Source organism: Meriones unguiculatus, chromosome 15 (genome assembly GCF_030254825.1).
Source record: "Meriones unguiculatus strain TT.TT164.6M chromosome 15, Bangor_MerUng_6.1, whole genome shotgun sequence".
Taxonomy (NCBI): Eukaryota; Metazoa; Chordata; class Mammalia; order Rodentia; family Muridae; genus Meriones; species Meriones unguiculatus.
The window spans coordinates 10,476,330-10,504,317 of NC_083362.1; the positions used below are offsets into that span (position 1 = coordinate 10,476,330).

Here is a 27,988-nt window from a genome sequence, read left to right on the forward strand (position 1 = left end):
TAGTCCCAAATATCACACTGCACCTGAAAATTTCTCCCACCTCGTGACACCACAGCATCTTGGGTAGCACAGCATGTTTGCAACGATGGTGGCGTAAACACTTGTATGGCATTGCTAGCCCTGTGTTAGACAGCAGTTCAATTACATACAGAATACGCTTGATAATGACAAAAGTGACTGGATTATCAATTATCTACCATCACTTTAAGGCATACTCCCATCTACCCACTGAAATCCCAAGTGTCGTCCTATACTGGCCACAGCACTTCATGTTCCCTCACCTCCTGAGTGCACTAAGGGGCCAGGTCAATTGATTCACACTGTAGAAAACACTATGAAGTTCACACAGTGCTAACTGCTAGTAATGTACTTCTTAGACAACCTCCTGCCATTAAGTAATGCACCAACGTATGTACAAAACTTTCATAATAAAGCTGGGGTGTGTGTGGAGAGAACACAGCCAGAGACGGCAGGAACCATTCTGAGCTCCTGTGAATTCCTGCACAGTGCTGTACATCAAAACAAAGCACGCACCACACAAGAACTGGTTATGTTCCTCAACAGTCCTGAGAGCAGAACGAACAGTTCGCAGCCTTTTGGTGAAAACCTTTCAGCACGATGTCAGATTTGGGCACAAACACCCCTGACAGACACACTCTTATTCTAGACAAGTTATTTCTGAATGATTTGAACCTGTATCATTTTGTGATACTGGAACGTTTGGTGTTCCTTTTCATTTTCCCTCCTTCAAAGTGTAGTAGCTGAATATGATAGGTGGTTTAAGGTAAGGTTTTACTTCCTCGAGATAGGCTCCGAGACAGCATTCAGACTGTGTAGTCTATGGCTTTCACTGGGTAACTGTGTCACTTAGTATCAAGCCTGATCTGAAACAACTAAGAGCATTGTTTGTTGGGCTGGGCTCCTCATTCTCCACACCAGTTTAGGAGGAAAATTAGTGTGTGGGGGGCAAGCACTGATAATTAGTGGATGCTTAAAAAAGTATTTTTCTTTATTTTAGGTGTATGGGCATTCTGCCTGATATATGACTATGTGCCTAGTGCCTACAGAGGTCAGAGAGGGTGTTGAGTCCCCTGGAACTAGAACCACAGATGGTTATTAGCTGCCATGTGGGTGGTAGTAATCAGCCTCTGGTAGATATTTGTTTTTAAGTCATACAAAACATACAAGAGATTTGTGTTTCAGCTAATCAGGTGTCTGAGAAAATGTTTTTTTTTTTTCTCTGTTCAATTTTTACTTCTACTTAATAAAACGGCCATTTAAGATTTCACTCACTAACATTCTTAGTTAACTCAAGACAGCACATGAATCTTGGGCAGACCTGAGTTAGCAGAGATGCTGAGTATACTTGGGGAATACACATATGAATTCTTCGTGTTGACAACTGTACTACTGTTACTATACCACCAGCTGGTTGGAACACATTCATTTACCTCTTAGTAATTTTTTTTTTTTTAAGGTGTGTGCCACCACGCCTGGCTATGATTTATTTTGTATTTATACACTTCAGTGCCTGCCTGCTTCACACATGTATGTCTGTGTGAGGGTGTCAGATCTTGGGAGTTATAGTGGTGAGCTGCCATGTGGGTGTGGGCATTGAACCCAATCTGCTCGAAGTGCACTCAGTGCTTTTAATCACTGAGCCATCTCTCCAGCTCTAATAAACACTTCTTTAAAGACCTACTGAGTATTGACTCGGAAGACCAAAAGTAACACAGTTTAAAGTCTTGTTCTGGTGGACTTTAGAGAGTAAAAGAATACACACAATGGATAAGCTGCTGCAATGAAATTGGGACAGGTTCTGTCTGGAGATCACAAATACACAGGCAGCTATCACCTAGCACACGAAGCAGTGAAACAATGCACTATCTACACTGACAGTGTGCAATGTCAAGCAGTTACCTCTCTTCTTTGTTGGCGAGTCAACTTTAGCAGCTGGTTTGGGTTCTGCGGGAGCCTCTATTGAGGATGAGCAGGGAACATGGTCTGCATCTAATATAGATGAAATCTGAGGAGCCTCCACAGGTGCTTCAGGAAGTTCAACAGAAGCTGCATCACTCAGTTGCTTACACAAGGCTCTGGGTTTGGGCTTCACTATGGTACAGACGGTATCTTCAACAGTAGCATCCTTCTCAACTTCTCTTATGAGGCTGTCTTCACTGGGAATAACCCTAAAATGAGTGTTTTCTGATGGCGTAATTGTAGCTGTTCTTGGATGATAGTCATATCTTTCTCTCTTGCTGACCTGCAAAAGTGAATAGTTTAAAATTTAACTTCATATGTACGTGTTATGGTTTATTTTATTTATATGGTAACACACTAGCTGACTATATGTGAAATAGGCCACATCTGGCAGAATAACTAATTTGATCAATGTCATGATGTTTATAAGACAGTTACATTCATAACTATTATCACGAGAGTCAAACATTGGAAAAATCTAGACAATTTTCAGAGTCTAAGGCAGAGAACGCCCACCTTGAGAGCTTATAGTATGCATGAGACCATGATTCTACTAACACGACCACAGTGCTCCTTACAGCAACTTAAACAATCAAGAACATTTCTGTTTCAACAAAACTGAATTCAACAGGGGATTTAAATGATTTCCTTTCACGAAATGGAACTTTCAGTATATTATTCTTTCAGCATGAACAGCTGAAACTTTTATGAATTTCTTCCTGCCCAGATGCTGGGGACAGGCAGGACCCAGTATCCTGAGCATGGAAGACAAATCTTTACCAACCGAACTATGCCCCACCCTAACTTCGGTGACTAAGATTACAGTGTGGACGCTCTAGTTTCCTTTAAGTATCTTTAATTTTTTTCTCTATTTATCTGTAATCAGCATTATTTGTTAGATAGAAACACAAAAAATGTTGGATTCCTCCAGTTACAAGTAAAGGTACAGTGGAAATGTTACGGACATGTTTTTTACTTACTTTTTCAACCACAAGAGGGCAACGCCACTTCCCTCATTGAACAGAGGTAAATACTCTTTGCTAGTGTTTAATCAGACACATCCCATCTCCCCAGCAAACCACAGTACCTTGGTAGACTCTGGGAATCCGCCCCAGGTCCACTCCATGTGAGACTCAGACCTGAGCAGGCTCTCAGCTGGCTTCACCTCCAGCTCGGAATCACTCTTGGGGCACACAGCCTGCGGATAAGTGCTGTGAATACAAAGGGAAACAAGGCTTCACTATTGGAGAGCCTCAGAGCACAGAGAAGCAACTCAAGTGTGAATATGTCAGCTTCCGGTACAAACGCTCCACTGAAGAAAACATCAATTATGTATTCCGCTTGAGTTCTTTAATAAAATAAAAATGCCAGGTAGTGATTGTTAAGGAGCTTCCCTTGTAGATCCTTCATGGTGTGTATTATTTGTTTCTCAGAGGAAACCAATGATACAGGCAATTTCATAACACAGAAAACACAAAACACGAAGGAAGGTGGGCTTACTAATCAGTTAATCTGGGACTGGAGAAATAGCTCAGTGGTAAAGAGCTGGAGGACCTGGGTTCAATTGCCAGCAACCCCACGGCAGCTCACAATTATCTACTAACTCTCTGGTGACTATTCAGATTTATAACTGGCAAACATCATTAGAATAGGATTAAATTTAGGAACAAATGATTGCTTCAAACAGTTCATTTTCATGTTAAATTTTACCAAATGTTTACTATTACACAAATGGAAAGTGGTATTACTATCAAGTAACATAAAAGCCACTAATATGTGGCCCCCTTCACTTAAGCAAACAGAAATTTCAAAGATACTCACGTTTCTAATGGGGACCAATCTCCATCAGATAAGGGGTAGTGATCCCCAGAACGGAAGATGGTAGGCTCCTTATGGTCTTCTTCCTTTAAGGAAGCATTTGAAGATCCTCTGAAGGGGAAAACAGTGAGGCAGGAATGATATGTCAGCTTTAAAATGGGTCCCCAACTTACTGATAAATCTCCTAATAGAAAGCTGCAAGATCAGTAGAATGTTTTTAAATGGCTAATATGAACGAGAATTAACCAAAGCCACCCACCACTCACTGCAGTAATCAGTGGTATATATTAGAAGGACAGAAAAGAAATAGGATTAGAAATTCCTGACAGGGTGGGGGTATGGCTTCATGGTAGAGCGCTTGCCTGGCATTCATGAATGTTGGGATCAATCCTCCTCACTATGCTTATGCTGACAACATAGCAGTGTTTCTCACTGGCTGCCATTCATCAGTTCTTTAAAACTTAAGGCGGTATAAGTTCATTTAAATAACAGTAAAAGGTCCCGAAGTTTAGTTTAAGATTATGTTCAAAGCAAAAAAGCTACAGCCTAAATTTTTATGTTTAGAGCATATATCACACATCCTGTCTACTCCTCAGTCAGTGAGGTTATAAGGAGAGCATGTGGGACTCACTAAACACTCTGACAAGCACAGAGCACCGCAGCGCAGCTGTCAGGGCTTCTCACAGAGCACCCAAGCTCCGACAGTGCTCTCAATGCAGATCAGCATCACACCACTTAGCTTGTTGGGCTAAGAGCAGAGAAGGAAAAGTGCCTTTTGTTGTTCAGTTTTACTTCCCCTGCGGTAACATCTTTTTTGACAAAGCCTTCACATATAGCTATGTCACTTAAGATATATGAATGTATGTATCTTTTAAGATCATCCTGTTCATTAAAGGTTTTCCTCAATGAAATCCTTCCTCTAGGATTAATCTCCACACAATCTCACTCAAGAGGAAAAGAAACATTCCTACACAGACACCAGGGAAGAATTATTATTTAATAATAAAGAAATCAAATGGTAAATTTTCTCTAAGAAACAGAAAGTTGAGGCTGGAGAGAGGGCTCAGTACCTGGGTTCGATTCCCAGCAATCATATGAAAGACAGCTCACAACCATGTGTAACTACGGTTTCAGGGAATCTGATGCCCTCTCCTGGGGCATGGGCAGCAGGCACGCATGTGGTGCAGATATACACACAGGCAAAATACTGATACACACATACTAAATACAGAAAATAAAAAAAGAAAGGTAAAAAAATTAAGCCAAGCACAGTGGCACACACCTTTAATTCCAGACTTGGGAGGCAGAAACAGGTGAATTTCTGAATAGGTCAGCATGGTCTTTACAGTGAGCCCCAGACCAGAGAGGGAGGGTTACGGACTGAGGCTCTGTCTCTGTAAATGCAAATGCCTGTAAATTATACTTCAATTTTTGCTTTGTTTTTCGAGACAGGGTTTCTCTGTGTAGCCTTGGCTGTCCCGAACTCACTTTGTAGACCAGGCTGGCCTCAAACACACAGAGATCCACTTGCCTCTGCCTCCCCGAGTGCTGGGATCGCAGGTGGGCACCAGCCTCCCCTTTCCTTCTTTGACTGACAGAAGTACTTCACTAGCACCACTTTCCAGACAAGTGTGTCATACCCTTCCAGCAGCTGAGCTGAAATACCCACATTGGTCAGCAATGCTCTCCTCAGTCCTTCCCCGTTCAGTAAAGGACGCCACATGCAAGCCACCTTTGGCAGCAGCCTCTGTTTAAGAGCTGCCATCAAGAGAGCCGGTGTTTGGGTGACCACTGGGACATACAGGTGGAAGAAAAGCCTGTCTCATGTGAGAACAACTGTACAGTCTGCCGTAAACTGCTGCCTTGAAATTCTGGACAGTGCTGGCTTGAAAAGTGGCATAATTTGAAATTTCTATTGACTGGTATGTAAGTGGTGATTAAAAAAAGAAAGTCTTTCTTTAACCTAATAGGGTATTTTGCTCATAAACTCAAAACGAAACTCCCAGTTTCTCAGGAAAAGGTTCAATATCAAATACAAGATCCTGAATATGGTTGCCAGGTATAGTGACGTCCACCAATTCCAGTACTCAGGAGTTGGAATTGGGAGGATTATGAGTTTGAGGCCAACCTGTGCTGTGCTCCACAAAGAGACTCTGTGAAAGGAAGAGAAAGTAAAAAAGGAAAGAGGAAAGAACAGGGGAGGAAGGGAAGGAAAGAGAGGGAAGGGAAGGGATGAGGAAGGGAAAGGGAAGGATGGGGAAGCAGGGGAGGGAGAAGTAGAGAGGGACAGGAAAGGTGTGGAGGGAGTTGGGGGGCAAAGGCTGGAAAGCTGCACAACTGAAATATAATGCTCTCACTTGAACCTGCTCACCCAACGAAGCCACGCAGACAATGGGAAGATGTTGCAGCGAACACTTTAGTGGCATACCCAAAGTTTGAACAGTAAGGGTGTTGTGGCGCTTCTCCCTCGATTCCACAATAAACAGACTCCCATACACACCTGAGACAGCAGCAGTTTCCAGGCTCCCCGGCCCTCTACTGCGTACCCGGGGCTCAGCAAGCACCGGCCCAAAGAGGCCCTTGTCCAGTCTGGGAACCCACCTTGCTGCCTGGGCCCCCTTCTCCTCATCAGAGCTCACACCCACAAATACATCTTCTGCAACAGGAGAAACTGTCTGCTCCTCCTTCCTATTGTCTTGTTTGCACTTCTTTCTCCTTCGTTTCTTCTTTTTCACAGAACTTGGAGTGAAAACTGTCTCTGTTTCCAAGGTGTGAGAAATGTCTGCACTCTGCGGTGGCCTTTCATCTCTGCTTGGCTTCACCAAAGGGGTATCAATATCTTTAAAGAACTGGTCTTCAGTAGGAATTGGTGAGGTGGCAAGGTAAGCAGGTAGTTTTTCCTTAACGAATAAGAGAGAAGTTATCCATGACAAACTGGACAGTCACCAAAGCAATATTTCATTCCTTGAGAATACAACTTTCACAGGGGTAGGAAGGCATTGTGCCTATAGGTAAGGCTGTCACCTGCTGGCTCAAGCAAGCGTTAGTTCATTTCAGTGTGTAACTTTTTTTCCAGTATGTACATTTGCAGGAACTACTCTGCCAACTCAGCAAAGGACACACGAAAGCTGCCATGAAAGCAGAGCCAACTAAGTTCTGTGCAAGGGCTGGCAAAGCGGCAGCAGCACGCCAAGTACTACTAGGCTGGATACAACGGGAAGAACGTGATGAAGCAGGGACCAAGGTCAAGGACACACCCGACAGGGGCAGCAGGGCAGGTGAGGGAGGGCACCAACTAGTAAGATGTAGAGCCAAGTGGCCAAACAAGTGGGGGGTGAGAAAAGTGACTGCAAAAGACGTGAGACCCTACAATGAATAAGATCAGTGAATTTCACTCCAAATAGCCTTTCAGGGACTCAAAGGAAGAAAAGATGGCCCAATATTTAAAATAATTAAACTTCCAACTTAATACTGAATAAATCTAGTGAACTTCTTGGCCATTTGTTTCAGTTTTACTCTTCTGTATACCAAGAAGAAAGGAGAGGTAGGTAAGATGGCATAAATTACCTTCATAATTTAAAATGGTCAAATTTTTATACAACAGTTCAGAAAACCTAACTGAACACACTAAAATATGGGAAATATTCAACTTGGATGTGGTAAACACCCTGAAGCCGCTCTCCACCAACACACAACTGTGGCACCCGGATGAGGCTGATGTGCCCCGACTTCCAGAGCTTTCATTAGTGGTTTTGTTAGATACCGGTTGCTTTGGCTTTTGGTCGTATCTTCTAGTTCTATCACAGGAGTGCTGGGGTGAGGCAGAAAGCTCCTGCATGTCTATAGTGGTTGGTTTTTGCCAACTCATCACAAACCTGAAGTATCTGGGAAGAAGAATTTCACCTGACAAATTGCCTCCATCATATTTTCTTCATTAACAACTGATGTGGGAGGGCCCGGCCCAGGGAGGGCAGGTGGTCCTGGGTCATACAGGAAAGCAAGCCACGAGGAACAAGCTAGTAAGCAGCGATTCTCCATGGCCTCTGCTTTAGTTTCTGCCTCCAGGTTCCTGCTCTGACTTCCCATCAGGAAGTAAGCTATAAGGTGAAATAAATTCACGGTGTTGATCACAGCATTAGAAATCCAGTAAAGATATCTACCAATAAGACAATGGTGAAATAAACCAGTAAATGCACACCGTGGAAACTGTGCAGCTGTTAAAAAGGGGTTGTCTCAGAATTTCTGACGGAGAAGGGATGTTGATGATGGACACTCATTAAGAAAAAGGCAGAGAAACAAAAAACTAAGTAAACTGTGCCTTTATTAAGGGTTTGTTAACTTTTAATCCCTTTCAAAAGCAGGTCTGGATTTTATTATTATTTTATCCATGGTATATGTCAAAACTAGCAATTCTAATATTTGCTGGATGAATTATGACATTTTATAATTTTTATTGTATTACTGTTGTTTTTTGACACAGGGCTCCACTATGTAGCTCTGGCTGTCCTAGAACTTACTATAGTGCAGAGAAATCTGGCCAATTCAGTTGCATATGGAACAGATAAAGTGTTAAAGTTTTTCTTCCCTTGCTAAGGCAGGTTTTAAACAGAATGTTGGCAGTACCTGCCACCCAGCGAGGCACAACCCAGGTCTAATAAAAGATAAGGATTATGCTTGATTTTCATAAACACATCAAAAATATTTTTATCTCGTACCAGCTACTAGTTGCTATGCTTCGCACTGCTCCTGCCTTTGTTTCTGAGGAGCGAGATTCTGTGTAGGCTGTGTACACGCAGTGAGGTAATAGCAGAGAGGTCTGTCCGGGAGAACAGGAGCTGATGAGGCCTCCCAGAGCAGCACCTGCATGGCACTCTTGCCCAAACTAAAAACCAACCAAAATAAACTCATTTTTCGTCCAGTGACATTGTTTTCTTTGTGAATTCACAACATCAAATTAGTAGCTGACCTTCAAAGCCAAAAAGCCTCTGTATCCTAATACCTTGAAGCTTCTTATTTTTGCTGTAAGATTTAACTTTATATGAAAAAAGACATAACAATGCTTATGTCTTTTCTTAGAAAAGAGCCACACTGACAGCATAAAGACAGTTTGTTTTTGTTCAAAGTGGGTTGTGTACGCCTGGGAGCACACAGTCAGGGGACCTATATAGACTATGCTGTCTTGTAGAAGAGGCCAAATATACACTAATATATGAAAACACGCAGGCTAATTAATTTAAATCTTCTGTCATCATAACTCAGTGGCTCTTAAGGTCATGAATATGATATTCCTAACCAAACAAAGAGAATCTTTCTTTAAAACTGTTATATGTGTGTGTGTGTGTGTGTGTGTGTGTATAGGGGTTGTGTGTGGAGGCAACATGATATCAGTCTAGCATTAGTGAACAACTCTGTGGAGAAGTTCTTCCTTCCATATTTATGTGGCTCTAGATAACAAACTCAAGCTTGTCAGGCCTATGTCGAATGTGCCTTTACCCACTGAACTATCTCTCTGGTCTTCTGAATTTAAAAGTCACATATGTACATAGTCAGACATAGTCTAAAGAGATATGCCTCGAGGCAGAACTGACTAAATTCAAGTCAAGCCATAAGCAATGATGGACAAACAGGAAAGCCTCTTGATAGTACAACAGCAGCTTTTTGCATGCTCTCCATACCCTGAAAGCTGGTGTGAGATCTTTGGGGAAGATAAGTTCAACATACAATGAAAGCTTGTTTAGCCAATAATCATTCACACAATCATGAAAAGAGAGGAGCAGTTGTTTTGAGACATGCTCTAGAAGCCCGACACAATGTGCAAAGGGGCTTTGAGAACTTACATATTCCTCTTCAGTCTCCTCGACAAAGAAGGCTTCTCCATTATCCCCCAGTTTCATGTGAAGATCCACTGCACTGCCATTGATTTCTATATCAATCTAAGAAGGAAACAAGTAAGTTAGAAAAAAAAAAAAAGTTTCATTTAGGCTGACCTAGGCCTAAGTTCTAGGCTCTCAGGCCAAACTTGGCACTGGGTTTCTAGAGCTACAACCCCAGAAACACTGTCATCAGCCCCACAGACATCTCCCCACCCTGAAAAAGAAGTAAACTTGGGCAATGGGATAGACAGGTAACCAGGGGCTGAAAAAATGTTTTTGCATTTATTTTCATAGCATTTTAAAAGTGTATTGCTTCCTCTCTCAACTTTCTTTTCTTTTTGGAGCACAGGGGCTTGCTACGTAGCCTGCCCTGATCTTGAATTGGCAGCAATTCTGCCTCAGATTTTTCAAATGTGGTAGTTGCATGGTTGAGCCACATTCCCAGCTTAACCTTCCAAATACTGTGAAATGGGAGAAACGTTTCTGCACTTCCTAAGCTTTGTCTTGCAGAATTCAGCACTCAAATGTGTCAGTAACCCTAGTGCTGAGCTGTGAGCATATTCCCTGCTAGTATCTTCTAATCCAGGTCACTGTGCAATAATAGATGTTGTCAGGACCAGTGAGTGAGCAATCGCTGGTCTTCTGTGGACTCTGCTGGTGAGTGGTGAGAAAGAACTAAACAATCAGAGGCAGGGCTCTGAGGTGGGAAACCAAAACCCTGGCAGCATCGCTAAAACCTTCCTAAACTGGCACTGGCCGAAAGAGATGACCCTGGACTTTGGGTTCACGAGCTTTTCTGCTTACGGCAGCAGCAGGTGGGGTTTTCTCGCCCATGTTGAGGTCAGTTCTAATACCCTGGACATTTTCCTTTAATAAATAATCATGATATCGATTTTGTGAAAGAGCAACTAAAAGTTTACTTTCTGAAATTAAACTCCTGAGTTACATAATAGGATGGTCTATCAAACAAGACTACATCATCAAAAACAATTGTCTCTCTAAACAGTAGTTTTAAGGTAGTTATGATTTCAGGTCTGTTTCTCGGGTGTCACAACATTTGAAAATTTGTCAGTTTAAAAATCAATGACTAAGGGTGGAGAGATGGCTCAGAGGTTAAGAGCACTGGCTGTTCTTCCAGGTCTTGAGTTCAATACCCGGCAACCACATCATGGCTCACAACCACCTATAATGAGATCTGGTGTCCTGGCGTGCAGGTGTACATGCAGACAGAACATTGTATAATAATAACTAATAAATAAATAAATCTTAAAAAAGAATCAATGAATAGCTTACCCTAATCCAAAAAGAGTAGAGACAAGAAGTTGATGTGAATTATCAGTGTATCTTAAGGTAGATGTGGCTTCACTGTCATAAGAAAGCTGTGTTTTGGCAAATCATAGGACTAATTTCTTCTCAAATATACCCCCTAAGATTCAGGGAACAGGAAACAAGAGATTTTCTTTTCTTGTGCCCTATGTATTATGCTCCTAAAAGTACTGGCGTCTTCACAAGGTATTTAACTTTGTACTAGGTACTTAACAGTTCCTAGTCAATGAAATTAACTGTGTAACCCAGTAAGGAAGTCAAATGGCGACTACAAGGCAAGCAGAGAGTGCACCCCACCAGCTCCTCCTCACAGAGAATGTGCTTTGACACGTCTACGCAGCCCCACCTGAGAGGCCCAAAGACAGAGCCAACCTATCAACTAGAAACCTGGCTCCAGGGAGTGGTGGGGTGTGCTGGGGTGGAGGAGAACAGCTAATGAGAAAGTGCAGGGCACAAATGGTTTCAGCCCCCGCAGACCAGCTCCAATCTGAAATTACTAATAGTGTCACTACAAAAAGTACAAAGAATACAATTACCAAAGGCACTAACTGGTAATTATGGCTGCACAACACTGCCCTAAAATGGAAGCTGCCAAGTCAAGAAGTAAAACTGTAGCTGCCTTTGCTTTCTAAATGAAGATAAGCAAAGGCTAGTCTGGAAAATCCAGAGGAAAATTACTTTTAACACCCAAAAAATATGTGTTTTCAGAAAGAAAAAGAGTCTAGTCTGGTAAAACCCATTTTCTTTCACTTTAAAAAAAAAAAAAAAAAAAAAAAAGAAGAAACAAAATAGCAAAAAAACTCCCTCTTACACTTGTTGGTCCTTTAACACTAACACAGACATTTCCACCTGTGTCAGCAAGTATGTGCGTCTGAAAAGTGGCCAAATGCATTTTAAAACTCACCACACACACACACACACACACTTCAAAAACTTTCCTATTGCCCGATACTCTAGGGAGAAGATATTTTAAAAAACCCAAACAACATTTCCCTGACTATAAAAACAAAAGAGAAAAAATATGAACCTCCAATTGGGGCACTGTGTTACAGTGTACACACGTACACTTGCCTACGTGAGCTTAGTCTACTCATTCATAACCAGTGTAACGGTATTATCCTGTCTGCTCTGTCTGTCACAGGGGCTCAGGAATCTCAAGCTGGCCTCAGATGGGCTGAGCTGAGGCTGACCTGACCGCTGGCCCTGCCTCTCCCTCCTAGGTGCTCAGCTGGGCTTTGTCACGCTATGCAAACCTACGGTGACTGGTGTACAGCTCCAGCCTGCAGTTTTCATTTTTGGTGTAAAGTGTGCATGTGAGTCACGCGTGGAGGTCAGTGGATAAGTTTTGAGTATGTTCTCCTGTTCTACCCTGTGGGTCTCAGAGGGTCATCAGGATTGATGGCCAGAGCCCTTACTGACTGAGCCATCCTGCTGCCCCTATACGGTTTTAAAGTACTGTACTCAGAAAAGGAAAATTTTCTTTTTTGAAAAAAAACAAAACAAAACAAAAAAAAAAAAAACAACCCAATTTCCTCGTTTCTAACTATCTTCAGTTTGTTCTGAGTTTCAACATGTAGGATTATCTTCATAATTTCAGTTTCTGTTTCATTTGGAGAAACTTCCTGTCTTTTGAATTTAGGAGCCACTTCAAAAGCAGTACCTAAAAGCTGGCTTCTTACCACTGTCTTCAATAGCACACAAGTTAAAAAAAATAGTAAGAATGGGTGCAGAGAGCCACGGTGACTGGTGCGCTGATGTCCTTTCCCGCCTGGGGCAGACTGCACACGGGACTCACCACTTTCTCCTTGGACCTCAGGACTCCCAGCTTCCCGAAGCGCACGTGGAAGGGCGAGCACTGGTAGGTGCCGTCCCGCTGCCGCACCACCACGACATCAATGCACCCGGACAGCGTGGCCTGGTTGATGCCCTTGTAGAGCTCCTTGACAGTGACGAGCACCTGCCCGGCCAGCTGGCCCACATAGTTCATGGTTTGCGACTGCAGGGAGATAACAGGATGTCAGCACTCGATCTGACAACAGTGACAAAAAAAAAAAAAAAAAAAAAAAGTTGCCTAAACACACACTCTTGTTTGCTCGTTTGCTGCTGGGAGCCATCACTCTCTTGCTGCTGCGGCTTTGTTCACACACCTCTGCACAAGGACAGACATCTCAGGCTCTAAGTGGGGCCTGAGGCTGAGGAAGTTCCACTTCCTTTCCCAGCCCCAGGGTGGGGCCAGCTGACATCATGGACTCCACTAAGTCCATCCCCCGCCAATAGCTGCCGACCTGCAGAGAATCAACTAGAGAAGGGATGGCCACAGCGAGTCTTCCCGAGGTGGTCTGGAATCTACTACATCCACTCTGACCACAGCAGCCAAGCAGAAAAGGCTCAGTGGATCACCTCCAGGAGAAACAAGGGACATACTGACAGTTGAGACGCTATGGTTCAGAAACATGCTGCATCAAACAAACTGGTGAGCTGCTCCAGGACCGACATGTTAACATTACTTTCCAGGGAGATCACCTCAGTACCTCAGTAGCCCCCAATGGGACATTTGCTTATGTCCCACAATGTTCAGGGCACAAAAGGGCTTTTTGTTCCTCTCTTTCACCTCACTATTCAAATCAAGATCACCAGAGTTCTGTAACTCAAAGGAGGGGAGGTACCCTAACCTTGGCTTTCCCTCCTACCCCTTCTTCCACTGAAAAACCCAACCCACACCAAAACAAACCCTTTAATCCTTGGGCTGTCAGATCTCATTCCAGCGGTTGGACACAACATCATTCAGCAGACACCTTAATGCTAGGTCAAAGAAAAATCCATGCAAAGTCCTTCTGCCAACGCAGGGTCAGACAAACAACCAGTTCTAGGCTAAGGGAGAAGTCCAAGCTATTAGCTGTTTGACCTCTCTACATCAGCTATAGTTGCCCTAAGCTCAAAGTTCCATCTCGGCAAAGTTCTAGAGAGACATTCTGTGTTGTCAGGTGAGTCCTAGGTGGAACAGGGACAAAGTACTGATCTTTGAGAAGATGGAGGGGACCTGCCAGTTCCCATCTGCACATTGTCCAGTCTGCCTACCCTCCAGGGATGGGCTGTGCTGTGGGCAGCAGAGATTCCACTCAACAGTCTACACAGATGAACGTAAGCAGGGTCTAGCTGCTTAGCAGCTGAGGCCTATAACTCCGACCACATGCTGGGTACTTAGGTAACCAATTTCAAATTGCACATACCAAAGAACTGGCTTTGAACAATGCACACCAGCAGCTAAATTTACTATGATCGCCTATGGTGGAGTTCTTTATAATTATGAAACAATTACAAACAGGTAACTTTGGTTTTTGGATGGTTGATTTGGCTTTGATGGCAAGGCCAGATTAAGAACACAACAAATACTTAAATTTTGAAATTTTTATTTTTTGAGATAGGGTCTCAGTGTGCGGGTTTGGCTGGCCTAAGACTCAAGAGGTAGACTAGGTTGTTTCTGACTCAAGCGATCTCCCCATCCCTGCCCCTTAATGCTGGGTTTAAAGGCTGTGCAACCACACCTGGCCAATCTCTTTCTCCAAGGTCTCTCTCCTTGTAGCCCAAGCTGGCCTAGAACTCAAGACCACCCTATATTAGCCTCACGAATGCTGATATTAGAAATGTGTGCCATTATATCTGACAATAATTATTTCTTGAATGAATAAATGATCAAATGAACTACCAATAAACAAGCTAGAACCATAAACAAAGACATTATACTGTATCTAGCAGGAATACTGTTTCATCAGAATACTCATAGATCATCTCATGTTCTCTTTCTCTCTCTCTCTCTCTTTCTTTCTGAGACAGTCCCACTATGTAGTCCTGGCTGGCTGGCCTGGAATTCATCACTATGAGGACCCTACTAGCCTTGACTCACAGAGATCTACTTGCCTCTGCCTCCTGGCTGCCACTAGGCCTGGCTTACTGTATTTTTAAAAATTGACATTTCTTGATCAGGAGTTCAGGGACAGCCTGGGCTACATGGAATCCTCCCTCCAACACACCAAATAAAGAAACAAATTAACAAACCAGTCTTCCTACTGTGAGATCGGTGCAGATCTGCGGAGCTCTGAGAAAAACTATGGCTGCCTCCAAAGCCTCCACTGATTGTCCACTTGACTCAGTGTCCTGTACTTGGGATGCACCAGCAAAATATCCCAACCAGGAAGCCAATACTGTCTCAGGTAAGAACCAGAACATGGCAGGCAGTGGTGGTTCACACCTTTAATCCCAGCACTTGGGAGGCAGAGGCAGGCAGATCTGTGAGTTCAAGGCCAGCCTGGTCTACAGAGTGAGCTCCTGGACAGCCAGGGCTGCACAGAGAAACCCCGTCTGGTACAGGGTGGTTTGACGAACTAGAACACCGCCCTCAGCACAAGCATCCCTCTGCTTGTTCTTTCTTTCTCTTCCCCAGTCCTGGGGAACCGTTAACAGGCTCTCTACTTCTGATGTTCTGCCATTTTAGAAAGGAAGTCACAAAAATGGCACTATAAAGTATGTAGCCTTTAGGCCACCCTTCTTTCCCTCATATTTTTCTTGAGACTTATTGCTGTATCAATAACTCATTCTATTTTTATCGCTGCACAGTATTTCACAGTATAGACTTACTATTAAAAACACAGCAAGCAAGCAAAGCCTCTTGTTGAAGACAAGTAACTGCAGTTCTGGCTATTACAAATAAAGCCAGAGTCATAAGTATCCATATACAGGGTTTCTGTGAATGTGGATTTTCATATTCTGTACAACATTTTTTTGAGTGCAACTTTTCAGTTGCAAACAAACTGTAGGCTTAGCTGTTTTACAACAGTCACACTGCTTTTCAGAAGCAGCTCTACCATTTTACATCCTACCAGCAACATCTACAAGCTGATATACTTGGCATCCTCACAATGTGGCATTACCATTTATCTTAGTCATGACAACTTAAAAGATTTACATTTCTTTAACAGATAACAATGCTGAGCATCTTTCCATTTACTGCTCTGCCCCCTGCGGGTCTGTCTATGGCATCAGTGTCCCTGTCTCACATAGAAGGGGAGGAAATGCAAATATTTGTTCCCACTTCTGTAGTCAGGGTACACAACAGTTTAATGTTAAAGATTATCTCCAAAACCAAATTTATTTGGAGGTAGTTCCACCGATCACCTCTTTGACCAGGAGCTGTTTCTCTGCCACCCGCACACTCTGCATGTTCCCGTCCTCTTAGCTACACTGCCCACGCGGTGCTGCTGTGCCTGCTGCCCCACACTAGCTGAGCAGCATGCACACAATACTAGTGACTGACCGACAAGGATAATGCTGAAATGAACACTCTTACAATCTGCAAAACCACACAAAGGTAAAGACCGAAAAACACCACAAATGGTCACTTTCAAACATCTACATTAAGCCATAAACAATCATGTTCTAAATGTGTAAAAAGCGCACTTCGACCACAGCATACAATCCACGATTAAATCTTACAACATCCATCAGGATGATTTTAATTACTGTGGTTAAGAGATGCTGTTACACATGAAAATCTACTGTGAAAAGATAGTTGCTAAATGTAGAAAAATACAGGCTGTCTTTTATTTTTTTTTCTTGGCCGACACAAAGCCACTGGCTTTATATTTTGTAGGCTATGAAACCTGAAATATGTGGAGGCCAGGACCTTAGTGTGCATTAACTCCCAGAAATGGCCAGGAACACATGCTGCCTACACAACGAATCTAGCAACAGTGACTTTCAGAGAGCTCACTCAACCCAATTCAGACTTTCTTTTGAGGCAGGTCTTGGCTGTCCTGAAAGGTACTCACTATGGACACTGTATTGGCTCAAATTCACAGAGCTACCTGCCTCTGCCTCCAGAGTGCTGCGATCAAAGATGTGCCCCACCATGCCTGGCCTTCAAGTGTTCTAAAAGAGAATGAAACTGAAACTTTAGATACACTGGCTGATGTTATAGGGTAGATGTCTGCGTGTGCCTTCCACAACTATAATTCCTTTAAAAAACAAAAACACATAGTGAGATTTGTAGTCACTAACCAAATATATGCTCTACGTGCCTGATCATGGCAAAAGGTAATTTTTCACAGTTAAAATATGAGAGCCTCCTTCTCGTCAAATCCTTAAGATCCAAAGAGACAACCCTAGCCCCCCACCCACCCCAGAAGGCCTTGATCCACCAAGAGAACAAGACAAATACTGTCTTAGCTTACAGAATGCCCCGTGACAATGCTGTTGGAGTGGTCTTCTTTTCCTTTGATGGTGCTGGGATCAAACCTACCATCTGCCGGGCAGTGGCGGCACACCCCTTAATCCCAGCACTCATGGAGGCAGAGGCTGGCAGATCTCTTGTGAGTTCGAGGCCAGCCTGGTCTATAGAATGAGTACAGGACAGCCAAGGCTACACAGAAAAACCCTGTGTGGGAAAAAAACAAAACAAAACAAAACAAAACCAAAACCTAGTAACCAAGCATTCAACTTAAGTGCTCTGTCACTGAGCCACACTGCCAGTCCCTTTACTGACTTTTTTGTTTTGTTTTGTTTTCCAGACAGGGTTTCTCTGTGTGGTGGTTCTGGCTGTCCTGGAACTCATTCTGTAGAACTTGAACTCAGAAATCCAGCTTCCTCTGCCTCCTGAGTGAAGGTGTGCATCACCACTGCTTGGCCCTTTACTGACCTAAGGCTATATTAGAGAAAAATACCTGCCTGGGAGAGTCAAGAAAGACATAATACAGAAATCTTAAAAAAAAAAAAAAAAAAGACTTCAGGATGAAAACAAAAAACAAAACTTGTTCTAGGTGTAGAAAGAAGTCTAAGGGCTAAATGGGATGGGAAAAGGGGGCTCCTAGCAGGTAATTCTGGGAAGAGACAATAGCATTGCATGTGGCAAAGAAATGAAGTTTGAAAGGCAAAAGTGAGATGACACGTGACCTCAGATCCAAGACAAGTTTATCCATGGGTGCTGGATGTGATCTGGATAACGCCAGCAGACAACATAGGGAGGATGTTCTAAAGAGAAGCCACTGCAACATAAAAAAAAGCAGGAGACAAGAGCCAGGCACGGCGGCACACAACTACAATCTCACAACTCTGGAGGTAGAGGCAGGAAGATAAAGTGTGCTAGGTCATTCTTGGGAGACACAGTGAGTTTCAGGGCAGCATGGGCTCCATGAGGAAAGTCAGAAGATGGAATAGCTCTAAGAAAGAACAGTTAAGTCCCATGGGGAACTAGATCTGTTGGAGCTGATGGCAGCTGAGGCAGACACTGAGGGAGAGGAAGCATCACTTCGGATCATGCCCATCTAGACAGCCAGGAAACCATCTGGCACAGAGCTGGGATGCAGTAAGCACTGCCAAGTGACCCAGTCTTTACAGATGAACAGAAGAGCACATGTGGCAAGAACTCCCCATTAAGGTTTAATATAAAGAACACTATTACTATCCCTGGTCAAAACTTTATCATTCTGGCCATTTTCTAAAATGGAAGTTTCAATTACAAAAGCGCTTAATAACTAATCATGAAGATAAGCCAGGTTATGGATTCACAGCCCCATGTGAAAGCCAAGAATCTCTGCTAATCTTTGCCACTTCTGCAATTACTCTGTCATAAAACTAATGACATGTTCAGCTTTGGGCACTGTTCTGTGCCTTTCTCAAAGTGTGTGGGACACCAGGTGCTCCTCCCCAAAGATGAGCTCAGATAGCCCTGGCCAGCCTCCTCCTAGCTTCCCACTTCCTTTTTCCTGATGGAATACAACAAGGACTGTGTCTCATTTCTCAGAGTGGTTCTTGGGCCATCTGCAAAAGGATCAGGTTTGAGCAGGGAAGGATTACAGCGCTCCAGGTCTGGCCCACCACTGAGCTGCAGTGGGGCTGGAAGGGTCTGTCAGGATTCTGACCAATATCCAGGTTCAGAACCTCCTGCAGCTTCTATTCCAGTAAGTTTCCATTCTTACTCACGACTATGCTTGTAGAAAACCAAGTTCTGGGCTGCAGACCTCATCCTCAAAAGTATACTCTAGACTTCTATGTCTGGCTGAACCTCAGTGGGGCTGACTGGACCATTTTAGGACAAATGAAACTTATTTTTTAAAAAAAATGTCCATGTGTATGTGTGTTTCTGTGAGTACAGGTGTGCACATATGTAGCAATATGACAACCTTGAGTGTTATCCCTAATGTATGACATTCTACCTAATTTAAGACAGTTTCTCCCATTCACTGCTGTTTATGCCAGGCTGGCTGGTCCATGGGCTTCTGAAGATTCTTCTGTCTCTGCCTCACAACCTTGCCACAGGAGTGCTGGGATTACATACATGTGTGCTTATGTGTTTTTACATAGGTTGAGTAAAGTCCAAACTCAGGTCCTTATACTTTCAAGGCAAGTGTTTTATCCACTGAGCCATCCTCCCAGTAGAACACATAGTTTAAAAGAACAATGCAATGCTGGATTGGAAAGCAAGTGGAACAGTGAGAGGAAGGACTGAGGGAGCTGGGGGGGAGGGAGGACACCACAAGACCTACAGAGTCAACTAACCTGGGCCCATGGAGTCTCACAGAGACTGAACCACCAACCAAAGAGCATGCATGGGCTGGACCTAGACCCTCTACACATATGTAGCAGACGTGTAGTCTGGTCAACATACGGACGGGTCCCTTAACAATGGGAGTTGGGCCTCTTCCTGACTCTGTTGCCTTTCTCTGGATCCCTTTCCCCTAGCTGGACTGCCTTGTCAGGCCCCAGTGGGAGAGGATGTGCTTAGTCCTGCTGTGACTTGAGGTGCCTGGGTGGGTTGATACTCCTTGGGGGGCCTCTCCTTCTCTGAGAAAAAAGAGAAAAAAGAAAGGGGAGAGTGGGGTGGGAAGAGAGCATGAGGGTAAGACTGGAGGAAAGGAGGGAGGGGGCTGGGACCCAGCCATAAGAGAATACATACATACATAAAGAATAGGGCTTGGCTCCCCGAACTACAGTGCTTTCATCACTCATAAAACACTCTTCAAGGTAGAGCAATGGCTCATAGGTTAAGAGCACACACGTATGTGAAGTCTGTTTTGAATAGCCCAAGGTACAACTATTTGAAATCTTAAAATTGTATTTCAAAACAGAATCAATTGTACCCGAGTTCAATTCCCAGCACCCACATGGTGGCTCTAGAGGTGCCCTCCCCTCTTCTGGCCTCTGAGGGCGCCAGGGATAGATATGGCACACACACTCAAATGCAGGCAAACACTCATAAACATAAAAAGTAACAAAACTTAGAAATTAAAAACAGACAAAGACCCAAGAACCTTCTCAAAGACAGGGATGAGGCTCCCTATAACTGAGTCTGCAGTAGGGACCCAAGTCCTGCTGTGAAATGGGGTCAGGGACTGTGTGTCTTCATTGCGCTGTCGTTTAGAATCTGGCTGGAGTAGGGTATGTTGGGGTGAAACCATAATTTTCTCCTTTTATTTTATTTTATTTTATTTTATTTGTTTTTCGAGACAGGGTTTCTCTGTGTAACAGTGGCTGCCCTGGAATTCACTTTGTAGACCAGTCTGGCCTTGAACTCACAGACACCTGCCTGCTTTTGTTTCCAAAGTGCTGGAATTAAAGGCATGCGCCACCATGCCAGGCTCAGGAGACAAGTATTCTACCATTGTGCTACAACCCTAGCTTTGAATGTTTTTGGATTCATTAATGTACCAAAAAAAAACAAGTGAATGAATGCAAAAAGAAGCTCTACTGAATAGAATCAGCAAGGAAATGGAGGAATATACATATAAAGTATTTTACTATCAATGAGGCAATGAAATCTACGAGGTAAATGAAGATATGTGCACATATATAATACACACGAGTGTGTACAATGCGCGCATGCACCACATGCACACACACACTTTTCAGATACCAGTAATGGTCAATTCCTAGTCCTAAAAGTGATGCTCATACAACAGAAACCAGATGCTTTTCTGCAAACACTTCCCGGAAAAAAACCTGCATAGATATAACTTAGACAGTGACAAGACACTCACCTCAGGATGAGTGTCTTGTTAAGTCTTAAAATACACCCATGAGAGCAAATGACATCTGTACAGGTCATTCTGAAGAACCCCAAGGGACCCAGGAGAAAACTGCGGGCAAGACAGTCTGCTAGTCTGAAAAGGAAGTTCCTGTTTGGGTCAGTGTGGGGAAGTGAGGTGACAAGAGCCCACACCAGGACTGACGACAGATACACAGTAAGAGGTGGGCTAGGCTTATCTGAACACACGACATCACAAATCTGAAGAATACAGCTTCAAGAATGCCAAGATCTACACTTCTAACATTCAGCAACGCACCAGGGCACTTTCTCTAGCAACCAAATCTGGAATAGAATAGGAAAAACTAAATGTTTATTTTTGTACATTTCTTTAGATTTCAAAATAACGGGCAAATTCCAGCATGGCCAGCAGTACAGGAGGAGAGGGGCTACCAACTTCTTTCCTCAAACCCTCAACACTGACATGACCAGACCTGTTTACCCCATCATAGCACCATAAATTATGTCCCTAGACCCTCACCCATCTCTCTCATTTCCACCCACAGAACCATGTCTTACAATGTACCTTTCTAAGAATAAGAGATAAGAATGTAGTTCTTATCTCTCAAATAACATATGCCCAGTCTTCATGTCCACTATATGAAGCGACTGGTGAACAGAGGCTATCTAATTTGGCTGATGAATAAGGAGACATGTAAGAAGTAAAATTACTGGCAGATAATTACTACGTAGTCTTGGTTGGTTTCAAACTTACTATGTAGAACAGGTTGGCCTAGAACTCAAAACAGAGATCCACTTGCCTCTGTCTCTTGAGTGCTGGGCTTAAAGGCAAGCACCACCACGCCCAGCTAGTAGTTTGTTCTTTATGAAATATTATTCTGTGGTACAAATATTTTCTAGTTTATCCTCTCACCCTGGGTGTTCCTCATTCCTGATAATTACAAGGCACAGCTAACACAAATATTTGTATTTAGGATTTTGTTGACTACACAGGAGTGGGAATTGCTCTGCTGAGCTGTGGTTGAACTGTCAGGTATGAAAACCAGGGCCCGCAGCAGACAACCCCCCGCCCCCCGCCTGAAGTCAAGCAGCTGTACAGAGACAAGCCCACTCAAATTTCTTGCCATGTCATTGTCCTTTCCCTTTCAGAGATACATGTATGAAGACATTTCAGAAGGCTTTAGAAGGCCACGATGGGTGCGGTGGCACACACCTTTAGTCCCAGCACTCAGGAGGCAGAGGCAGGAGGATTTCTTTGAATTCATGGCCAACTTGGTCTACACAAAGTGAGTTTCAGTACAGCCAAGGCTACACAGAGAAACCCTGCCTTGAACTGCCACTCCTCCCTCCCCCAAAACACCTCAAAACAAAAGCCCCAAAGGCCATGATGCTTCTCCACATGCTACCATACATTAAAGACAGGCTTTTTATTACCAGGAGAATTAATTATAATGTTATGGTCAGAAATTCATGTTTTAAGGGGCAAGTTCTCAATCCCTCCCCCCAATCTTAAACCTTCTACTACATCATGCTAACTGTACAACTAACCTATTTTGGTAGTGATCGTTAGTAACTGTGAGATCTCTAAAATCAATGCAGAAGGCTGCTCTTTTGGCTTCCCCATAGTCACCCAATTTTAGTAAGCTGCCATGGAAACCACAGCATCTACCTCAGGGATGACTCTCAATAACTAGGAGCACAATCTGCAATTTCTTTGGGACAAGCCTTCTCTGGTGCAGGTTCTTTTTGTTTGTGCTGACCTCTAAGAATTACTAAGACTTTCAGAGGCAAAGCTTCCTCTAGGTTTATAACCTACATGAATATTAGACTGTACCCAGGATATATTTTGACTATAAAAGAATCTAATATCCATGTAGGTTGTAGGGCCAGGAAAAGATATGTTAAATTTCATTTATCTTCCTCCCTTTCATTTTCTTGCCTTCTCTCAGCCCCTTAACAAGAGCCTTAGTTAAATTCTACAGCTAAGCGAAGCTGATGCCGAGAAACTCCAACTGTGCAGATTCTCTGGGCTGGAGGACCTTCCCCTGCTAAAGCTCAGGTAGCAGTGAGCCACATGAATTACCACTGGGTTTAGAGGGGTCTCATGACACTTCTACTAACAAAGCCGCGATTAATACTTGCAGGCCCAAAGTTCAGTATCATTCTCAACAACTCAAGGCTAAGGACGTTGTTGTCAATAGGTCTGATAGAACAGTATCTGCTTTAGAAAGAAAACTCTACTTTGGATTAAAATAATTTGGTTTTAGTGAAGTTCTAAGTCTGTCATTTGTTTAGGTGGCCCAGTTGTATTTTAAACACACACTTAAGGAAAAGCAGAACACCTCGACATGCTCTGGCTGCTGTCCCAAATCACACCTTCCTACAAATGCAGGGGCCTACAACACCGCCATAATCAAATAGCCAAGAGACAACTCACTAAAAAGGATTCACTGCTTCTGTGCTGTTAAAAACATATAACCCCCATCTAATTGTCTGATGATACCAGATGAAACCAAAGTTAAGGACACAAGATATCTGATCATTAGACACTGAAACGTGAAGACTACGGAAGCACAGCCAAGAGTAAGAAGGTTGGAAGAGACTGACTGAGGACACACGGCAACCTGAGAGGGGGGATTCTGAAACAGAAAATGTACTGTGTATGTGTGTGTGTGCGCGCGCACGCATTTGCACACACATGCTCTAAAAACAAAACAAAAAACAATTATTGGTCTCTGCTGCTTTATAGTCTATTTTGTAAATCCGTATGCGTGGGGCAAAGCGTAGCAGGGCTTAGCAGGGATTCCATGCCCTGTGTTGTGGCCCTGGCTGCACAGCAGAGTCCTGGAGGAGTCCCTAGACCAGCATACCACCACTCCAGGTACAGTAGTTCTCAAGTCCTCAAGGAACCACAAAGTGTCAGTTTATTTTAAGTTGATGACCAGAGGCAAGCTATCAGTTCCCCAAAGCTGAAGGTGATGCTACCTGCTGTTTTTTTTTTTTTTTTTCTTCTGCTTCACTGTCCTTGAAGGGATTTATTTTTTCTAATATAGTTTCAATCTTATGACTGAGCATCAGGCTATAAGGGCCAACATGCTGCGCTTTGTTAACATGTAGGAGAATACAAGATGACAGATGCCCTCTACTATCCCAGCTCTTGTGCCCTTGATGAGAGCCACTTGTTTTCTGGTCAATCTGTGCATGTAATAACACCTCTGAGATTATACAACTCTCTCTTCTGGTTTACTCGGAGTTCACTTTTGGTGGAGTCTTCTTTTTTTTCCTTTTTCCTTTTTTGCTTTTCATTTTAAGGCAGCTTCACCATTAGCCCAGGTTACCCTCCAATTCCCCATCCTTCTGCTTCTGAAGCCTAGGAGCCAGCGTAGAGATGCTCACAGCAAACTTCCACACAGACTGCGAGATGAGCTCCCTTGCAGAAGGACAGCAGCTATGTTAGATGGTCCACCAACGGCAGCCAGTAACAAATGATTTCATCACTGAGCTAGGACTGATGACTAACAGAAGAAACCTAGGTAAGTCCTCTGGAGTATAAACTAGGATTTGAGGAAGAGGAAAAAATGTTCTACACTAAGACGTGAAACAATGAAAAATAACAAATATTGCATTTTCAACTAGGTAAAAAGTGACACCACACACAGAAACTACTCACTATAGAATGTGGGCCTACAGTTTCTTTTCCAGAACTGAATGGATTTTGTAACCCAGTAGAATTGGGTTAAAATAATTAAATGTATAAAATAAATGCTTTCCCAAGAAGGGCGAGATTTTAATTTTAGACCCTTTACAGAGTTGTGTCCAATTCCTTCAAGACCAAGCCTGAGGTTCTATCAAAGCCCACTTCGTGTAAGTATTCTAGAATACCCTCTCAGATGCATAGGCCTCTGCTGGGGCTTGCGAACACCCCGCGCTCCTCTGGGATTGAGGTGGAGGAGAAAGTCACGGAGCCTCTGCTCACAGTGTTGGTTGGGGAGAGTGGAGCGAAGAGCTCACTTTTAAAATGGAACTCCAAATCCACTTATAACAAGTTTGGTAGCCAGGAAAAGGGAGGATTTCTTGCCTTATCATCCTTCTGCCCATCAGCCAGATTCAACACTTAGCACTCTGGTTAGTCTAAAAGTCAGGATTCTTTACTGAACACACCCATGTTCGTTCGAAAGTCAAACTAGATAATCATTACAGCTTATTAAGTAGATATCAAATCTACTATGCAAGCCACTAATTCAGAAATTTTGCTGGGGTGAGGTGGTGACTCATAGAACATCAATGACACAAAAGGGAACTGTTAAGAAAATGCAGCCTAAGCAAACACCTTTGTCTTCCCTTTGGAAAACACCCACAGTGGGCCTCAAAGAACTGCAATAGCCTAGGCCATATGTGCCACTAAGTGGACTTCAGAAATACTTCATATAGAATTACATAGTCCGCATTTTTTCCTCTGGCCTTTAAGACAAGTGTGCACAAATGCACACACCCTTTATATTACAATAGAAATTTCAAAATAAGATTGCCTCCCACAGAAGCATTCTTATATTTACACTCAATTAATGTTGTCACTAGTAAGTAAAAAGTCCACATATGGACACCTATGACACCAGACCCAAAAGCAAATATCATACAGAATATGGTAAAAATAAGGCAACTTAAATATTCTTATACCTTTAAAACTAAATCAACCAAAATTAACAGATTTCAGAAATCTGAAATCATCTATTTTTTATTTTATTGACCTCATGCTGGTTTTCATAAAAGATATTCAACCTTAATTTGCTTTAAAATAAAAGTAACTAAGGTAATTTAGTTAAGACACAACATCCGTACTTTCATTTGGAACTCCAGAGTATCTGAACCTAAGTTACTTAGCCTCTACCTCACTTTAAGCATGTAAGCTGGGCTGAGTGTGCAGGCCTGTTATCTCAACATTCAGGAGTGCTGCAGCAGGAGGATAGTAAGTTCAACAATCAGTGTAAGCAACCAGCATGACCCTGTTGCAAAACAAAAATAAAAAGCAAAATAATTGAAGTATGTATTTAAGCACATTAGTTTTCTAAGAGTCCATAGGCAGAGTCAAACGATACTACCTTTATATCACTTGACTTTGTTTCCTTAAAGCAGACCTCTAGAACTCAAACTTAGAAGCCATGTTTTACTTGGTACCTTGTAGCAAGAGTAAACTAGATTTTAAGAATTCAGGCAAGCATCCTCTCCACACACACATTTAAGCATGTTTTTGTTCATTTACAGTCACAAAAGGGAAAGCCTACAGTCATTCTTTTGTACCACATACCCAAACAAAACGCCAGTTTCAAAATACTAGCTTAGCCTTAACAGGAGATTTGGCCAGGACAATAAAAACCAAGTAGCCCTCAACTACCACACTGAGATGCAAGGACAGAACTCAACCCATTACTCTGAAGTCTAGTTGTAGACAAGTTCTCAATTTAAAGCAACCACTTTTTTTCTAGGCAGGAAATTATTAAACAACAACAAACAGCATGAGAATAGCACAAGGCAAGGACAAACAGCAGGCAGCCAAGCATTTTGTTGTACAGAACACTCTTAAAGTGGAAAGTTACCACAACAATACCAACAAGGGGCATTCACCACTCTCATTTAGAAGGCGCTGTTCCTTCTCAGTGCTACCCAGACTGGGCCTCAAGCAAGGAAGAGGCATGACTGAACGCAACTCACCAGAATACCAGAAGGGGCCTTGCCTTGATAAACACCTGCAGTTTTACTCAACGAGCTTTCTTGAACCTTCTCCTCATCTTCACCGCTATCTTCTAGGTAAAACATCTTAGAACTGAAGAAGCTTACAGAGCATGACTCTACAGAGGTGAAGGCACCAACAAACAAAAGTTATTCTGGGGACAACCAAGTGCTAGCTGCCACAAACAGGGACATAGCTAAAACTGAAAGCAAACAGGTCTTTAAAAAAAAAAAAAAAAAAAAAAAGCAATGCACACACAACTTTACCAATGAGATTTGCTCAAAATGCCTCAGCCCCATCTCTCCAAAGATAAGCAGGGGCATGGGGCAGGCTGCGCCATGTGTTTACACTGATAGGTACTAAGTCCTGCCCAATCACAAGATACTCAACTACAGCTTCCATCGCACAGAACAGGGATTGAGTTAATGATTCCTTAAGCCAATCACATCTTCTTTTGTGGAAATGAAAACAGCTCTACACAGGGAGGAAAAACTCATGTAATCATGCGAAGGCAATGATTTCCAAATGCTTAGATGGCATCACTGTTTCTATAGTCTAACTAATAAATACTTTTACTTCATTATATTGGCATGACCCAGTACTTCTCAAAAATCTGGGGTCTAACCTAGCTTGGCACTCTATGAACAACAAAACCAGACTTCAAGAGTATGACAAAGCAACATTTAATTCCGTAGTATTTCCTTGCCATTTTCAGGATGTCACTAGGCAGTAACCTCAAAATTTTCTAAAACCCTGAAACACTTAACACACGTGGATGAGACTATGTAAAATATACTTGCTTTCTCAGTTAAAACACTTATTAAAGCCAATCTCAAACATTCTGCAGTTTACTACAAATAGCCTCAAGCCATATGTGCTTTCTGAACTTGCAAGCAGGTTAATACTACATGCTATAAGCTATAAGTGAAGATAGCCACTGGACTTGGAAGACTGGTATGAAAAAAGGTGAAGAAATTGTGATGTTATGTATGTGCTGAAATGACAAGTCATTTTTTCCTACATCTTTTGTGTGTTTAAGCATGGAACAGGGGCACATGATTTGATGTGCACACCTGTGCACACATGCAGAAGACAGACTGACTGAGTCACGTACCCTGCTTTATTACCCTGCTCTTCCTTATTTCTCTGAGTCAGTGTCTCTCACTAAACTTAGGGCTAGTCTGACAGTCAACAAGCCTCAGTGAGCCCACTGCTTCAGCCCTGGAC

General features: G+C 42.9%; 1 protein-coding gene across 3 annotated transcripts in view; it reads right to left on the reverse strand.

Annotated features, from left to right (window-relative positions):
- The window catches only part of Lpin2 (lipin 2), a 43,825-nt gene extending 16,859 nt beyond the window's left edge, over nt 1–26,966 (reverse strand). For 2 of the 3 annotated variants that reach the window (XM_021653793.2, XM_060368154.1), the window contains exons 1-7: nt 26,743–26,966; nt 12,793–12,993; nt 9,636–9,731; nt 6,400–6,698; nt 3,802–3,909; nt 3,068–3,191; nt 1,921–2,263 (exon numbers count right to left, since the gene is read on the reverse strand). In XM_021653793.2, coding sequence (XP_021509468.2) covers nt 1,921–2,263; nt 3,068–3,191; nt 3,802–3,909; nt 6,400–6,698; nt 9,636–9,731; nt 12,793–12,993; nt 26,743–26,847 — 1,276 coding nt within the window. In that variant the 5' untranslated portion in view covers nt 26,848–26,966. Of the gene's footprint in view, nt 1–1,920; nt 2,264–3,067; nt 3,192–3,801; nt 3,910–6,399; nt 6,699–7,701; nt 7,883–9,635; nt 9,732–12,792; nt 12,994–26,742 lie in introns of those variants that run through there. The other variant, XM_060368155.1, reaches the window with a different exon arrangement.
- Nucleotides 26,967–27,988: the final 1,022 nt, after the last annotated feature.